This window comes from Podarcis muralis, chromosome 1, assembly GCF_964188315.1.
Source record: "Podarcis muralis chromosome 1, rPodMur119.hap1.1, whole genome shotgun sequence".
In the NCBI taxonomy this organism is placed as follows: Eukaryota; Metazoa; Chordata; class Lepidosauria; order Squamata; family Lacertidae; genus Podarcis; species Podarcis muralis.
Genome location: NC_135655.1, coordinates 10,409,974 through 10,428,092, shown reverse-complemented (window position 1 = coordinate 10,428,092; position 18,119 = coordinate 10,409,974). Strand labels below are relative to the sequence as shown.

At 45.7% G+C, this 18,119-nt stretch overlaps 1 protein-coding gene across 1 annotated transcript in view; it reads right to left on the bottom strand.

Moving 5' to 3' along the window:
* The window catches only part of RHOJ (ras homolog family member J), a 65,336-nt gene that overhangs the window by 6,980 nt on the left and 40,237 nt on the right, over positions 1 to 18,119 (bottom strand). The window contains exons 2-4 of the mRNA XM_028741178.2: positions 5,249 to 5,307; positions 2,330 to 2,494; positions 173 to 268 (exon numbers count right to left, since the gene is read on the bottom strand). Coding sequence (XP_028597011.2) covers positions 173 to 268; positions 2,330 to 2,494; positions 5,249 to 5,307 — 320 coding nt within the window. The remainder of the gene's footprint in view (positions 1 to 172; positions 269 to 2,329; positions 2,495 to 5,248; positions 5,308 to 18,119) is intronic.

Sequence of the window (18,119 nt, the reverse complement as noted above, 5' to 3'; positions counted from 1 at the left end):
TACATACTGTATATACAACAACAACAATGAGCCTGGCTTAGTTTACAAGGAAGGTGCAGGGCCCAAATCAGGTGTAGGTCTAGTTTGCCTGATCAAATCCTGGCTCAATCAGTCAAGATATGCATGATTTTCATGCCCTCTTGGCTCTTGGGTTTAATGGGAGCAACAGTACCTCTTTAGCCAGTTTGATGCCGTGTTCATAAGACAGGGGCTTCTCCTTCATGTAGAGCAGTCGAGTCAAGGTTTTGGGATCATCTCGTAGGTCAATCTAGGAGTTTAAAGCAGACGTAAAGTTTAAGGCTTGTTCAAAAAAGAAAAGAAAAAAGGGCTATCTAATGTCTCTAACTGTTGGAGATGCAACAGAGATAATGCTTCTCTTAAAAAGTGTTTTTTCATTGTCCTATATTGAAAGATGTTTTGGCAGAAGGTAACTGAAACTATCAACAGAACTGCACGGAGCAACCTTACATTTACAGAGCAAAATATCCTCTTGAATTATATACCCAGCACATGGAACCTGACAAAAGGACAATAGGAGTGGACTCTCTGTGCCCTTACCATGGCAAAAAGGCTGATACTGATGAATTGGAATAATAAAAATGTGGCTCCCTTCTATGAGTGCATTGAAGACTTATGCAGTGGTACCTCAGGTTACATACGCTTCAGGTTACAGACTTCGCTAACCCAGAAATAGTACCTCGGGTTAAGCACTTTGCTTCAGGATGAGAACAGAAATCGCGTGCCGGCAGCGGGAGGCCCCATTAGCTAAAGTGGCGCTTCAGGTTAAGAAAAGTTTCAGGTTAAGAACAGACCTCCGGAACGAATTAAGTTCTTAACCCGAGGTACCACTGTACATACAAGCTCGCAACATATGAACAACTTGCATATAAATGCAGACTTGCTATGGACAAATTCAATGATATTTGGAATCCATTCTTACAAATACTGCAATAGGTTCAGATCTGGTGAAGCACAATTAACAACCTTGTAAAATATACAGCTTTGGGCTCCCCCCCTTCCCCTCTTTGTTTTCCCTTCTGCCCGGGTTCTGTTTCTTTTTTTCATTTTCTCTTTTCTGTTTGCGTCTCTTGGCACACATATAGTTATGTATTTTTGAACTTTCAATAAAGATGTTAGTCGTCCCCCCCCCCCAAAAAAAAGGCTTGTTCACAACTATGGCATCCCTCACTGAGCAGGAACCTTCTGCCTACGTCCTATCTGTCTGTCCATCATCACACTATTTGAGCGTTGTAATGGTCACAAAGTGAGACTATCATGTGGCAGCTGCAATTGTAGAATCAGAGAGCTGAAGAAGAAGAAGAAGAAGAAGAAGAAGAAGAAGAAGAAGAAGAAGAAGAAGAAGAAGAAGAAGAATTTGGATTTGATATCCCGCTTTATCACTACCCGAAGGAGTCTCAAAGTGGCTAACATTCTCCTTTCCCTTCCTCCCCCGCAACAAACACTCTGTGAGGTGAGTGAGGCTGAGAGACTTCAGAGAAGTATGACTAGCCCATAGCTGTCAACCGTCCCTTATTAGGCGGGAAACTCCCTTATCCCAGCGCCGTGTCCCGCTGCTGTCCCTTATTGATGATGTCCCTTAAATTTCCCGGGTTTCAAAGGAAGCAGCTCCTCTCTCTCCCTCCCTGCTGGCCAGGGAGGAGGGAGGCTCCAACTGGGTTGCTTGGCTGCGTTGCTCACCCAGTAAGGAGTCTAAGAACAACTGGGGGGTGGAGCTTGCATGTCTTGGGCCAATCAAATCGGCCACGTTGCCTGGGGACTCGCCTTTGCTCAGCGCTTCCCAGCGGAGAGGTGACAGTGGTTTTTCTTGCTGCATCCACTTTGCCGGGTTGATGCGCTGTGGGAACCACTGCTTGAGGCTTCGTGTGGCTGCTGGCTGGGCTTTCTGCCTTTGGCTCGGAGGAGCTCAGAAGTTGAACATACCTGTGTCCGAAAAATCACTTACTTTGGCTGCTGATCCCTTATTTTTGAGGCTGCTGGCCCCTTATTTTTGAGGCTGCTGGTCCCTTATTTTCAAATTTGTAAGTTGATAGCTATGGACTAGCCCAAGGTCACCCAGCAGCTGCATGTGGAGGAGCAGGGAAGCGAACCCGGTTCACCAGATTACGAGTCCACCGCTCTTAACCACTACACCACACTGGCTCTAGTCCATCCCCCTGCAATGCAGGAATCTTTTGCCCAAGATGGGATTCGAACCGACGACCCTGGGATTAAGAGTCTCATGCTCTACCGACTGAGCTTTTCCAGTTGGCCGAGTTAGTGTGAACATGCCCGAGACCAGTAATTTGCAGACTCCCCAGCCATCCTTTACCTGTGTTCCTATCAGAACGTAAGGCACATGGGGCATGCAGACTTTCAGTTCCGGTACCCATTCCTCCTGGACGTTGTGGTACGAGGCAGGGTTCACCACGGAGAAACAGATCAAAAACACGTCCGTGTTTGGGTAAGAGAGAGGCCTGAGCTGGTTGTAGTCCTCCTGCCAGACAGCAAAAGAATTTAAACGAGAGCATTGCAACAGCAGTGAAATGGTTATTTGGAGCAGCAAACTAGATGTCCTTTCTGATTCCTCCCAATTCTTTGATTCGAAGCATCCACACAACCGTTTTTGCACGTGATAAAGTCAAAATTTATTGAGTTGCCTAGGTGTTTTCTTATTAGCTTTCAGGGCCAGGAGCAGGCAGTTCACTAAACATTAAGAAGAAGTTTCTGACGGCAAGAGCTGTTTGAAATAAATACTACTTTGGGGCAGTGCTATTTTTCTAATCTGGAACTCGCCATGAATGCCTCCCTTGTTCTCTTAGAAAAAGCCCTGCTTTGGGGGGAAATGTAAAATTCTCAGGCGGTGAGATTATTTTAAACCATATACCAACCATGGGGTTTGACTGTCTGCCAAAAGACTGATATTGATTCATTGGAAAGATAAAACCACGGCCCTCTTTGAGCGATGGATAGAAAATATGACAGTGCTTGCAATGTACAAATTAGTAATTTTTCATTCGTTGTAATAACTGTATTACTTATATACCTGTATTCCATATTGTATCACAATTTCAAGTATTTTTCTTTAATTTTTCTTTTTATTTTGTTTTTTTCCTTTATTTTCTCATGGAATTTTAAAAATATATTATTATTATTATTATTATTATTATTATTATTATTATTAACGTAAGTTGGGTGGCCATCTGTCAGGGATTCTTTACCGTACACTTTTTGATGTGGCGAACTGCAAAACAGATAGCTTAGAGTGACCACGAGATGGCACTAGATTCTCACAAGAAGGTTCACAACAAAGCCTTTTGAGTTTCCGAACAATATTTGCTTCGGAGAGGTGAAGCTTGGGGCACCATTAAGAATGTCAGAAAGAGAGCTGGAGACATGGAATGCGACATCAACGCTTGACTCTGAGATAATTGGCTGTCATGACACTAGGTTGGGTAATTCACTTGACTCTTGTGCCGAGGGCAAAATCCCAGGGGAGATGGGGAGGCGAGACAGAGGCCCCTGCTGGCCCTCCAAGTGTCCCTATTTTCCATGGACAGTCCCAGATTTACCGAAGCTGCCTCGGTTTCTGATTTGATCCTGGAATACCCCGTTTTCCCTTATTTTCATCAGAGATAAGGAATAGAATGTCCCTATTTTCATTGGAGGGACACGGGTGACGTTGTGGGTTAAACCACAGAGCCTAGGACTTGCTGATCAGAAGGTCGGCGGTTTGAATCCCCGCAACGGGGTGAGTTCCCGTTGCCTCGGTCCCTACTCCTGCCAACCTAGCAGTTCGAAGGCACGTCAAAGTGCAAGTAGATAAATAGGGAAGGTAAACGGCGTTTCCATGCGCTGCTCTGGTTCGCCAGAAGCAGCTTAGTCATGCTGGTCACATGACCCGGAAGGTGTATGCCAGCTCCCTCGGCCAATAAAGCGAGATGAGCGCCGCAACCCCACAGTCGGCCACGACTGGACCTAATGGTCAGGGGTCCCTTTACCTTTTTATTTTCATTGGAGAAATGTTGGGACAGGGGGGTTATGACCCTGTTTTCATGGTAAGCTGCTGGCAGTATTGCATAATTCCAGAGGTGTGGCCATGCTTAGTTTTTTTGCAGCAAAACCAATATAGGCTTTTGTACTGTGCAATCCTATGCACATCTGCTGAGAAGTAATTCACAAGGCTTATTCTCAGATATGTAAGAGTAAGGGGCAGAGGCCCTAGCTCAGTGTTAGGGCATTTGCTTGGCATGTAGAAGGTCCCAGGATCAAACCCTGGTGTCTGCAAGAAGGGCTGGAAAATGCCCCCTGCCTGAAACTCTGGAAAGCTGCTGGCAGTCAGTGTAGACAATATTGAGCCAGAGGGATCGATGTTCTGACTCAGCACTAGGCAACTTCCTATGTGCATATAGAGTTTCAGCTTCAATGTGATATAAGTTACAGGCATCTGATGAAGCAGACTCTAGTCCCTGAAACCTCACGCTAGGACAGCCATACGTCCGGGATTTCCCAGACATACCTGGAATACTGCAGTCGGCAGCAGTGCGGAAATCGGCATCATGAAAATCCGGACAAATGGCAACCCATGTCAGCAGTGTCGTTTTTGCCATCTTTCCTCAAAAATTTTGCTCAACAACTTTGCCCCCCTACCAAAAAAGCTAAATAACTCTGCCAAAAAAATCTAAACAACTTTTGTGCCTGGATTATCACTTTTTGAAATATGGCAGCCCTACCTGTAATAAATTTGTTAGTCTTTCTTTTTCTACGCTTCAGGTTACATACGCTTCAGGTTACAGACTCCGCTAACCAAGAAATAGTGCTTCAGGTTAAGAACTTTGCTTCAGGATGAGAGCAGAAATCGTGCTATGGCGTCGTGGTGGCAGCAGGAGACCCCATTAGGTGGTGCTTCAGGTTAAGAACAGTTTCAGGTTAAGAACAGACCTCCAGAATGAATTAAGTACTTAACCCGAGGTACCACTGTATTACATGAACATCATATAATGCAACATAATCCTATGATGTCTTTTATCATCAAACGTATGTTATAATAAATTGGTTAGTCTTCAAAGTGCTGCAAGGCTTTTTGTACCATGTGTCTGCATGTATGAAGTGACTCTTGTGCAATTCTCCAAAAATGAAAAGCTTACATTTTTGCCTGCCTTAAGGAAGAAAGAAGAACCACAAAATTTTCTTCGTGAGAAGAACAGCGGCATCGAAGATAGACATAACATGCAAAATGACAGTAGATTACCTGTCCTGCAGTGTCATAAAGTCCAAGCAAATGCTGTCTGCCTCCGACTGTCACAGTCACTATAAAAAAAAGAGAAAACAGAAATATATTATAGGAGCCTGGTTGGATCAGAATAAGGGCCCATGGAAAATTTGGGCTTTTTTTCAGTTCAGAGCAGAGGTTCCCAAACCTATTTGTTCTACCACCACCTTTTCAGCGGGGAAAAATGACTCAATGCTCCCCAGAAATCCTGCGAGCTCAGTCCAATCCGCTCGAGGGTCGGGGTCGGTGCCACAGTCCCCCTGCTATTGTCGAAATAGGCAGGCAAGCTGAGACCCACTTCCTGGGCCTGGGTTCACCCAAAAGGGTTCACCCAAGCCCAGGAAAACCCATCACCTCCAGCATGACTGCCGGATCCAGGGGAGGCGTTGTATGAATGGTTGTTTTTAAAATTCTTCTTTCTTTCTGCTTCCACTGCCCCTTTACTTTTATTCAACGCCCTCCCCCAATTGCACCCGAGGCTACTACCGCCCCACTGGATCGTCCCAGCGCCCCCCAGGGGGTGGTATCGCCCACTTTGGGAAACACTGGTTTAGAGAAAAGATTGGCATAAGAGCTTGACGTAGAGTAACATTAGACCTATCCCTGCCCATTAGGTAAAGGTAAAGGGACCCCTGAGCATTAGGTCCAGTCGTGGCCGACTCTGGGGTTGCGGGGCTCATCTCACTTTATTGGCCAAGGCAGCCGGCGTACAGCTTCCAGGTCATGTGGCGAGCATGACTAAGCCGCTTCTGGCGAACCAGAGCAGTGCACGGAAATGCCGTTTACCTTCCCGCCGGAGCAGTACCTGTTTATCTACTTGCACTTTTTGACATGCTTTCAAACTGCCAGGTTGGCAGGAGCAGGGACTGAGCAACGGGAGCTCACCCCGTCATGGGGATTCGAACCGCCAACCTTCTGATCGGCAAGTCCTAGGCTCTGTGGTTTAACCCACAGCGCAGGACCCTAAATTTTGACGCTGGAAGAGACAAGAGAGGGAGACAGGATAAGAAGGGAAGATGACGGATGGATGAAAGGAAGAGTAGCTGCATGGATTTAGGCTTAAATTTGGTTGGGATCCTTGAATGACAATGGACTCGTGTGGTGTTTTGAAGGTGGAAGAAAAGGACCCACCAAACAAAATTAGACATCTGTTGCACTTAGCTCATCTTTTGTTATTCTAACTCCAGTGCGGAGATGAACTTCACAGGCTGGTGCTTTCGGGGTAGCAAGAGATCTAAGGAAGCTACGCAGGGTCATGAAGAGACCCCCGGCTGGTGGGTACTCATTTCTAAGACCCCAGATCTAGGTTGCGACTCTTCCCTACTGAGGGTGTGTTTGGGTTATGTCTGGGTTTGGTACATTCGGCATCCGTTTCCCCCTTCCTCTTCTTTCTTTCCAGTGGAAGATAGTTTGCAATCTCTTGGTCCTTGCGTCAGAACCCACCATCTCTGGGAGAACGATGGGAGTTCGTTTTGGACAAAGCATGGCTATTCTTTTATGTGTTTATGTCTCCCAACACTCATCTATTGAAAATCTTGTTTAGTTTGTGTTATGCCCTTCCTCCCAGGAGTCCGGGGAAGTATAAACAGTCTTCTGAGCAGCCTCCCATTCAGGTGGTGCCCAAGAGCAAGCCTGCTCTGATCCAGAGAAAAATAATTGCTCTTGCTTTACGTTACGTGATTCATCCGGCTAAATCAACATCCCCCCCCCACAAAGGGGCTCCAAGTAGTCCAGTGCATCATGGGAAGAGGGTGGGATTCCATGGAATGAAGGTCAGCGGAGATGGTGGATATACGGATTTATTTCCACATATATACAACCTGAGCCTAAGATGGAGGGGCTCACAGCAAGAAGGTATTTGAGGGGACTGGCCCCCCACAAAGTTGATGGGCATTCCCATTCAAATGGTGTGTGTGCACTGCGTCATGTGATCGGTTGTGCGAGGCGGGGCTTACCTGGGCCCCCACAATATTTTATTCAAGTTGGTGCCTGTCAGGATCCTGTCAGCGGCTCCCGGCTGGTTGCCCAGGAAAGTATAAAGACAAGGAAAAGTTTCTTACCGTCCTTTTTTATTTCAGTCTTTACACAGAGAGGCTGTAGAACCCAGCCTTTTGGATAATGGTGTTGTGCGAGTGAATCTCTCCTCCACTTTCTCATTCATCAATCTCTCCTACAGGTGCTGCTACATGCCCTCTGTTTTTGAGCTCTTTGCTCTCCTACTTTCAAGGCTCGCTGGGTTCTGGGAGGGGGGGTCTGAAATGCCTTCTAAAGACAGTGTGTCCGTCAGCTGTCGCCCCCCCGGTGCTTCCTCTTCCTCCTCTCCCATGATTTCCCAACTTCCCCCCTCATCTGCATCTGAGCTGTGACTTCCCTCAAACCCCTGTTGTAAATCTAAACTGTCTTCCTCTTCCTCCTCCCTGGAAGGGTCAAGCTGGGAAGGCAGACTCCACCATTCCTCTTCTGCCCAGTCCCTGCCATCACCCCTGGCACAAAGCAAGCATGCCTCTGTCTCTGCAGCTACCAGCCTGCTTCCAGCTCAGCTCACAACAACCCCACTATCTCGCTATTTTCCTTCTGCCCACCCAACTTCTTTGGTTATGCTAATCCTGGTGCTTGTTTATGGAGAAAGCTAGAGAGTCCCAGAAAGACATCTACTTCTGCTTCATTGACTATGGAAAAGCCTTTGACTGTGTCAACCACAGCAAACTATGGCAAGTTCTTAAAGAAATGGGAGTGCCTGATCACCTCATCTGTCTCCTGAGAAATCTCTATGCTACAGTTAGAACTGGATATGGAACAACTGATTGGTTGAAAATTGGGAAAGGAGTACGACAAGGCTGTATATTGTCTCCCTGCTTATTTAACTTATATGCAGAATTCATCATGTGAAAGGCTGGGCTGGATGAATCCCAAGCTGGAATTAAGATTGCCGGAAGAAATATCAACAACCCCAGATATGCAGATGACACAACCTTGATGGCAGTAAGTGAGGAGGAATTAAAGAACCTTTTAATGAGGGTGAAAGAGGAGAGCACAAAATATGGTCTGAAGCTCAACATCAATAAAACGAAGACCATGGCAACTGGTCCCATCACCTCCTGACAAATAGAAGGGGAAGAAATGGAGGCAGTGAGAGATTTTACTTTCTTGAGCTCCAGGATCACTGCAGATGGTGACAGCAGTCACAAAATTAAAAGATGCCTGTTTTTTTTGGAGGAAAGCAATGACAAACCTAGACAGCATCTTAAAAAGCAGAGACATCACTTTGCCAACAAAGGCCCGTATAGTTACAGCTATGGTTTTCCCAGTAGTGATGTATGGAAGTGAGAGCTGGACCATAAAGAAGGCTGATGGCTGAAGAATTGATGCTTTTGAATTCTGGTGCTGGAGGAGACTCTTGAGAGTCCCACGGACTGCAAGAAGATCAAACCTATCAATTCTGAAGGAAATCAGCCCTGGAAGGACAGATTGTGAAGCTGAGGCTCCAATACTTTGGCCACCTCATGAGAAGAGAAGACTCCCTGGAAAAGAGCCTGATGTTGGGAAAGATGGAGGGCACAAGGAGAAGGGGATGACAGAGGACGAGATGGTTGGACAGTGTTCTTGAAGCTACCAGCATGAGTTTGACCAAACTGCGGGAGGCAGTGGAAGACAGGAGTGCCTGGCGTGCTCTGGTCCATGGGGTCACGAAGAGTCGGACACGACTAAACGACTAAACAACAACAATCCTGGTGCTTAACTAGCCAGCCACAATCGTTGCCTAGACAAAGGGACTGGTTGGGCAAGCTTGCTCTCCTATCTTCTAACCTGCCCTCCCCTCACCAATACAGGAACCCAAGAATCAGACAGGGCTCAAAGCATCGTGCAGAATGATCCCCCTCCCAACAAAACATGGTGCCCATCATAAAGTCAGGGGTTTTGCTGGCAAACGGATAAAATGCCCTGAGAACTTTGAACCGTTGCAGCATAACGAGGTCCGAATTCTGCGCCGCATCCATCTCACTTTAAAGCTGCATCAATAACAGCCGGAGGAAGGCAGGCAGATTGACAGCTCAGCAGGTTTCCTGTCTAATGAAGCTATCTGGAAGTTTGCCTGGAAGTCGGTGGAGAACTAGTCCACTCTCCTTCCATGCAAAAATAATAACTGTGATGGATTAGGCTTGATCTCTCTGTTCATCTACCTGTGGCATGAGCTACCAGGTGCTGATTTCTTTTTGTCTGACTAATCTCATTTATCATTTAACACCACTCCTCCCCTCCCGGGTGTAATTTATTATTAAAAGTCCATTTCACTTGTTTCCTGAGGGCCTCCACTGTAGAATGATATGGTATTGCTGGATCCCACCCATGCAGTTTTGGAGGCTCTTGGTGAGACGCGAAAGCATCTGGCAAGGCAATGTAACAGAGCAGCTGGGAGGACGGATTGATCATTTTCATATCTGCCACTACCTCTGGCCTGTCAGGAAATCCAGTTGCTATCGACAGCTCCGAGGCTATTTATTAAGTCAAGGTCCTGATAAAGATGCACAAAAGTCCCCGGCAGACAGTTAATGAACAGCCTTTTCCCTCGGGAGACGATTCTTCCAAACCCTTATCTGCCGGAGGTTGACAAGCTGGTAATAGGAATTCAATGTACAACAAATCTGTCCTTTAAGCAGCGAGGGGAGGCGAAGTCAGGAAGATAAATAGAACAAGAGCGCTCTGACAACCTCTCTTGTACAAGGTGGGAGCTGAATATGGCCTGGTGAAAACACGGAGGACGGCGCTGATTGACAGGGTTAGATTTATATTCCCATATCTTTGCAGAACGCCGCCTAAGCTGCGTTTCAAAGAGCCGCTTCATCACTCTGGCAAGCTGTTGCTTACATGGGCCTCTCTGAAGTGGGAAGCGTTTATTATTTCAATCCCTCGATTTCTGCAGCGTGCGCCTTGGCTTCCGCAACCCCTGGCAGCCCTGGAAAGGAGAGTGTTTCCTTTCTGCTTGTGCGTGAGGATGGAAGAAAGTCAAGACGAGTGTTTGCAGACCTCTCCCTGCTTCCAAACCGACCTGGCAGGAAGGGGACGAGGGATGAAAATTCCCAGTTGAAACAAAATTCCCCTTCCTGACTGTGTTAGAACATGTGCTTCGCATGCAGAAAGTCGTAGGTTCTATTCCTGGCAGCTCCAGTTAAAAAGATCTGCGTCAGGACTGCTGGGAAAGTACCCAAAGAGGACCCAGAACTTGGAAAGCTCATATATATATATAAAAAAAGGATCTATTTATTTATTTCATAAAATTGACACACCAATTGATTGTGAACAAAAAACAGAATCATAAAATTGGAAGGACCCTGAGAACAGGGACATTCTATTCTGTGTCAGGAAGCTTCTCCTGCGTTGGATCTCTCTGAAGAAGAAGAGTTTGGATTTGATATCCCGCCTTTCACTCCCTTTAAGGAGTCTCAAAGCGGCTAACATTCTCCTTTCCCTTCCTCCCCCACAACAAACACTCTGTGAGGTGAGTGGGGCTGAGAGACTTCAGAGAAGTGTGACTAGCCCTAGGTCACCCAACAGCTGCATGTGGAGGAGCGGAGACGCGAACCCGGTTCCCCAGATTACGAGTCCACTGCTCTTAACCACTACACCACACTGGCTCTCTGCACAAATAGACCTCATATACACATCTACACCTTGAGCCAATTGCAACCTCTCAGCTCAACCCACCTCACAGGGTTGTTGTAAAGAGAAAATGCAAGGGTAGGGACCGTGTACAACACCTTCCACAGATAAATGGAATGAAACAATATTTTAGCTGTAAGCTGTCTTGTGTCCCTGCCAGGGACAAATGTGGGTAATAATAATCAGTGCTTTTTTCCCCCTTGAAAAAATGTTTAAGGGTACTGTCATTAAGACAAGAAAACCACCATTTTATAGTTCAAATCGGGAAAAATAAATACAGTAAATGGACAAAAGTACAAAGATTCACAAAATGTTTAATGGTATGCATACCCCTGCGTTCCCCCAGGAAAAAAAGCACTGATAATAAGAATAATAATTAACAATGGAAACTTTGAGAATTATCAGGAACATACCAGAGAGGAAATCCTAATGAACTCAGTGTGACTTAGTTCCGTGTAAAAATGCTTTGCATTGCCGTGTAAGCTGCAAAGTCTTTACCCAGTTACCTGGGAGTAAGCTCCATGGAATACAGTGGGACTTACTTTTTGAGTAGACAGTGTAAGGCTTCATTGGAATAAACATGCCATGTGTTTCTTAAGAAATGGCTGGCTGCTGAAGCATTGCAATTAAAGAATTAAAAGTGGATTGATGACCTTCCCCCTTCAAAATCATAGGAAGTTGCCTGCCAGCTTCACCATTTCCTTCATTTGGCACAACAATTTTATTTTCAGTATCAACAGGACTCCAGTTTTGCACCTACACACCCTCACAGCACTTTTAATTACTCTCCGAGACGTGGAGGGGAGGAAAAAGGAAACCGGGATATTCTGTGATCAAATCAGAAACTGGGGTGGCTTCTGTGATTCTGGGACTGTTCCTGGAAAATAGGGACACTTGCAGCGTAAAATACATAATAATAATTTTTTTTTATTTATACCCCGCCCTTCACGGTTCAAAAACCGGACTCAGGGCGGCTAACAACAAATTTAAAACACTTTAAAACACTTAATTATAAAAGCAGCATAAAATAACAGTATAAAAACACGAATAACAATAAAATTCAAAAATCAATTAGATAATCCCCAGGGCTAGCTGGCTGAATTGGTCCTACTTGGGCCAGCGAGGAAGCCAGGGGAGAATTAGCTGTGGGGTCTCAGAGCGGGTGATCTTCATAAAAGGGGAAGGGGAGGGAAGGGAAGGGAAGGGAAGGGAAGGGAAATAAAAGATCAGGCTGAATTCAAATTAAAGGCCAGGCGGAATAGCTCTGTCTTACAGGCCCGACGGAAGGAGGTTAAATCCTGAAAGGCCCTGGTCTCATGGGACAGAGCATTCCACCAGGTCAGAGCCATTACTGAAAAGGCCCTGGCCCTGGTGGAGGATAGTCTGACTTCTTTAGGGCCCGGGACCTATAAACTATGGTTATTCATGGACCTTAAGGTCCTCTGTGGAGAGGCAGATTCGTAGATAAGAGGGCTCTAAGCCACGAAGGGCTTTAAAGGTCAAGACCAACACCTTGAACCTGACCCTATACTCCACCAGTGCAACTGGTATACCACTGGGTGAATATGCTCCCATGGCAGGGACCCCATATGCACAGAGGTAATCCAACCCTCTTAGGGCCATCTTAAGCATATCTGGCGCTGTGGTGCAAAGCTCCCTCTGCCATGTTTCTCAGAGTTGTCAACCTTTTTATAAGGAGGGCGGTGCTGCCAGTGGGGCTGGAGGAAGTGGGCAGTGGCTGGAGGGCGGCTCCTCCAGCTGGGAAGAGGCAGAGGCTGGACGTGGTGGCTCCTGGCTTAGCCACGATGGCCATGGCAGATGGACGCTCTGGGCATGGCGCTGCTTCGGCGCGGCAAGTTGATGCAGGGAGGCGCTGCATCCAGCCTCTGCCTCTTCCCTGGTGCCCTCCAGAACTTGGCGCCTTGGTGCCCTGGGTAAGACGTCCCTGAACCCTCTAACCCCATAACGGGCAGATGGCAGCAACAGGGTAAGCCGAGTACATGATGACAGAGGCAGGACCACTGAGGTCAGACTGCTGGCATAGGTCTGTGGCCACACAGCCCTCAGGAGGGCAAAATAGCTGCCACAGCGATACCCTCCTATAGGTCTTTCCTGTTTTCTTTATAACCTTTCACCGCTGCTGAATTTTAGTGAGCCACTCGCCGATTGCACTAATTCTCCCTGCCAAAGTTTCATTCTACGTTTCTGATGCGTTTAGTTATTCCTTCACATTTCCCATATTGCGTTCATTTATTTTTCTTAGCCCCGCAAGTCGCCCGGGGGGATATGCCGCCCCTGAAAACGAGCAATAAAAATAAATTGGTGTCCAAGGCCTGATGTCCTTGCCATCTGGCAATGAGGTCATTGTCTTGGAGCTAAGACTCCAGGCCTCTCTTAAAAGGTCCTAATGCAGCAGCTGAGTCCATGTTGGAGTCCCTAGTACCTTTTTCAAATGAGCCAGTTTTCTTTCCTTCCCCAAATTCGTCGCAAATCACAGCGCGGGCCGTTTGCCCATCTCTAATTTCAGCTCCCTCGAACGGGAGAGTGGAATGGCAACGAGCAACTTAATTTCTTGGCTTGCTTTGTAAGTAGGATTGCCAAACTATTCCTTACTTTTAAGAAGCATCAATCATGCTAAAGCTTTCTCCGTTATTCCGGAACAGGACAGCTCCACCGAGCCTAATAGGTGCCCTTCTTTCCAGACATCTCTCCAGGGTGTCTTTCTCATCGAACACTTTCATGCTTTGCCTTCGCATAAAGGAGGCTGGACTAGCATGTGGAGATGGAGAGGCTGTGTAGAACAGCTTACCCTCAGCCTGGTGCCCCGCAATATGTTACGTGACAGTTCCCACCCATCCCGGCCAGCATGGTCAATGGTCAGGGATGGTAGGAGAAGCTTCCTGGTGTCCCTGTTTTCATCGGAGAAATGTTGGTGAGTATGCATGTAGGAATTTAGAACACGGCATGATCAGGGTTCTGAATTGAGTGGGTGCCTTCAGTGTAGACCCAGCTCAAACCTCCCCGAATTTCTTTCCCCTTGTACCTGGGCACTGAAAAGGTACCTAATGGTATTGCTAATGCAGAGTCACCAATAGATTAAATTGAGAAATGAATACACAGAAAGGTAAGGTGATGTCAGGCTGCGGGGACTCAGCTTCCTCCCCCATGGCAGTAAATAAGAAAATCAAATGAAAGGAACGCCTTACTAGTTAGATTCTTTAATAATCACACTGAGAGACAAAAGAACATGTCTCCCTAGGAAATGGCGGTGCTCCCAGCAAAGGCTTACACCCCCTCAGTCCCTATTAATCTACGCCACTCCTACGTCTTGTAATCTGAGCTTTCACCCTCTGCGCTTTCTGTTCTGAGACTTTCTGAGCTCTTCTCGACTTTGGGGAGGGCGGTAGAGGAACGCTGTCCAACGACTGTGAATCTGTTAACCCTCTTTCTTCCAGTGTTTCTTCTCCTAGCTGTTCCCCATCCAGTATTTCCCAGCTTCTGCCTTCTGAACTATGCCCCTCTGCAAACCACTCTTCCAAATCTATACTGTCGTCCTGCTTCTGGGAAGATTCAGGAGCAGGGGGAGGCTCCCACCATTCCTCCTCAGTGCAGCGCTCCTCAGCACAGTCCCTGACAGGTGAGGAGAGTTGTGGCTTTGTGTTAGAGCAGGCACGTCCAACAGGTAGATCGTGATCCACTGGTAGATCACTGGACATCTGTGGTAGATCACTGGTAGATCACAACAATTTTGACCTGAACTCTGCTCTGTGAGCAGATCATAGTCTCTTGGGAGTTGGCCATCCCTGTGCTAGAGCATCTGTTTTGCACAAGGAAAGTCACAGGATCAATTGCTGGCACTTTTGCTTTGTATTGAAGAAGAAGAAGAAGAGAAGAGTTTGGATTTGATATCCCGCTTTAGCACTACCCGAAGGAGTCTCAAAGTGGCTAACAATCTCCTTTCCCTTCCTCCCCCACAACAAACACTCTGTGAGGTGAGTGGGGCTGAGAGACTTCAGAGAAGTGTGACTGGCCCAAGGTCACCCAGCAGCTGCATGTGGAGGAGCGGGGAAGCGAACCCGGTTCACCAGATTACGAGTCTACTGCTCTTAACCACTACACCACACTGGCTCACAGTATTGGGCTGGGAAAAGCTCCTGCTTAAAACCCTGCAGAAATGCTGCCAGTCAGTGTGGACAGTACTGAACTAGAAGGACCAGTGGTCTGATTTGTAGGGATGGAAAGATATTTCAGCTTTGGTTTCTAATTTTTCCGATCTTCAGTTCAGTTCTCCCCACTAGTTCACAGGTTTTTGTTTTCTTTTTGAGCCCTCATGAAAATTCACCAGCATTTCCGTGTGAATTTCTCTTAACATGCACATTTTAATATGCAGTTTTGCCTAATGGAGTGAATTTTTAATCTTACTTTCATCAAACACTTTAATTGATGCATTTTTTGCATACATTACATGACTGGAGGAATGCAAAATTCAGAGAAGTGTGAATTTTGAAAGATAGCTGTGTTTCAGTTCTCATTTTGCTTTGGAAAGGGAAAATTACATATTTTTGCCTTTAAATGTGAGCTGAATCAATTCCCCACCCCACTGAAATTCAGACTATCTACCAGTTAGATCTTTTTTTAATTTTTAATTTATTAACACCTTACACTGCTCTTCATCATGTTAGTATATCATTTCTACATGGTTTTTAATTGTATATTCAATATTGAATGTAATGCATTATATTGCGTTTTATGTATTCTGTTTTTCTTCCTACCTTTTCTACTGGTCATTGACCAAAATAAATATACTTTTACCAATTAGAGTTTCATGTAGATTAATCATTAACTTTTAAAAGAATAAACATGTATTTCAAATTAACTTGGATGAATGTCACCTGAAGATTACCCAAAATAATAATAAATAGCAATACAGCCAAACCAATTAGAGCAAAAAATAAACAAGTTGAGCCGCTGCTCATTAACCTGGTGTCTGTCAATTAGGCTGGTTAAAGTTTGCAGCCATTGCACAATGTGAAAGATGGGAAGACAGCATTTTTAATTATGCCTCCTCCGAAACCGAGGGCCATTTCAGATGAGGTTCCATGACCCCTGCTAAGCTCCTCATTTCACAGTTCAGATTTGTCCACATCAATGTTAGTGCTCCTTGCCACCCATGTCTCTATTAGACGTGCGGATTCAAAATGGCCTTGACAGAGCAGAGAGCTTGCGTTGGGAACAGGGAAGTGAGTTTCGACAATGATAAATGCCATGCACAGCATGTATGGAAGGAAATGTGTAGTATGGGAGAGGAGGGGAACACAACCACACAACCATCTTGGATAGATCGGGTGGATGAAACATCAGATAAAAGGCTTTTTAGTTTGGAGAAAAGGTATGCAATGGGGACACTGTTAGGAGTTCTGCCTACACTCGAGTAGGATCATGGCAGAGACACATGTCCGACCGGCATGTTCTCTCCCTCCTGGTCGATCGCTCAGGAGCTTCAAAAGCTCTCTTCATCCCGAACATCACAGTGACCGATGCCAACCGACACCGGCACACTTAGGGATCACAGGGTTTGCACCTCATGCGTGACAGACCTCAGCAACTCAGCATTTTGGCTAATCTACTTTATTTACATATAAACACACACAGTGCACTGCAACATGGCTCCCTCTCTCTCTAGCATCAGACAGCAAAGAGAAAAATAACAAAGGACAATAGTCCCACTTCACGGAACACAGTAACACAAACATCCTGTCTTCGTCACTTCCCACTCTGTGGAGTCAAAACATATACTATCATGTGAAAGACAAAAATCCCATGAGCAGGAATTCTAGCAGACACATCATAGAGGTATATAGAATTATGCATGGCCTAGAGGAGGCATCTTCCAACCACAAGTGGCCTGAGATCTACCATTCAACATCAAAAACTGGCAGTGATCTACCACACTCTCCCATTGTCATTCTTAAACATATTATATTTGGCTGCACTTATGATAAAAATAATAACAAATGATAGTCGCTTCCATAAAACCTGAAAAGTTCATCATAAATTGTTATGTACTAAGCTTGGATCCTAGAACAATAGGCAGGTAGGATCCTAGAATGCAACAACTGATTGGCTTGCAGGAGAAGACCAATCAGGCTCCAGGAGGGAAGCAGAATCAGCCGATCAGACGGGACTCATTGTGTAAATAATGTCTATAAAAGCCTGAGGTTTTGGGGGAAATTCAGTCACTGTTTTACAAGCTGCAATAAAGAGCATGAAATCACTGCAGGACTCCGAGCATATTTCATAAATCAATATATTTTTAAAAATACATACTTTGTATACTTGTAATAACGTAAGAAAATAACATAATCAGAACATGATGCACGGATTGTTCACAAAAGCTCATGCCATAATAAATGTGTTAAGTCTTTCAGGTACCCCAAAACTCTTGCTGTTTTTCAAATGAGTCAGGGGCACATGTCAACCACAGCGGTTTCCCCCCATAGTTCAAAAGAGAATTTGAGTAAACTGAACTGCAGAGTTCTTTAAACCTTCCTTAACGTTAAAAACCACACATCCCAAGCCTTATGAGGAATGGTTGAGGGAGTTGCAGAGCACATCTTACTGAAGGAGGAAGGACGAATCATCTGGTAGGGGTAACATAAGTGCCCACCACCCAAATACATCCCCTGAGTCCATGAGCTGGGTGCAAAAGAGGGGTATGCAAAGCAACGGTGCCTCTGCTTTTGGTAAGAGACCAGTTTGAAGGATCTGAGCCTCAGTGAACCCCCTCCTTTCCCCATTTTTCAGCCAGGCTTTTATATGGCAGAAATACTGCGATGGGAAATAGTGAATGAAATCAATAACAGTAAAGTATTTCCTGTAAATATACCCTCATGCTCAGGTTAAAAGAAAGGGTTGGCCTTTGGTTTTTAATATCCGGTCATTGTGAGCTTTGGGGATTTAAATCAATGGCTGGAGATGGTTTTTCCTGCCTGATGTTACAAACGCATCTTTGCTCATTCTCTGTTCCATGTTGAAAATGTGGGCCAAATACAGACCTCCCTTCTCAGTGTACATGATGAATATTTGTTTTGTACTTGATACTCTGTTGTTTGAAATAAGAATTGTGGCAAATGCATCATCATCCTCATCATTATTATTATCTGCTCTGCATGGAGAATTCCTGACTTTGGGA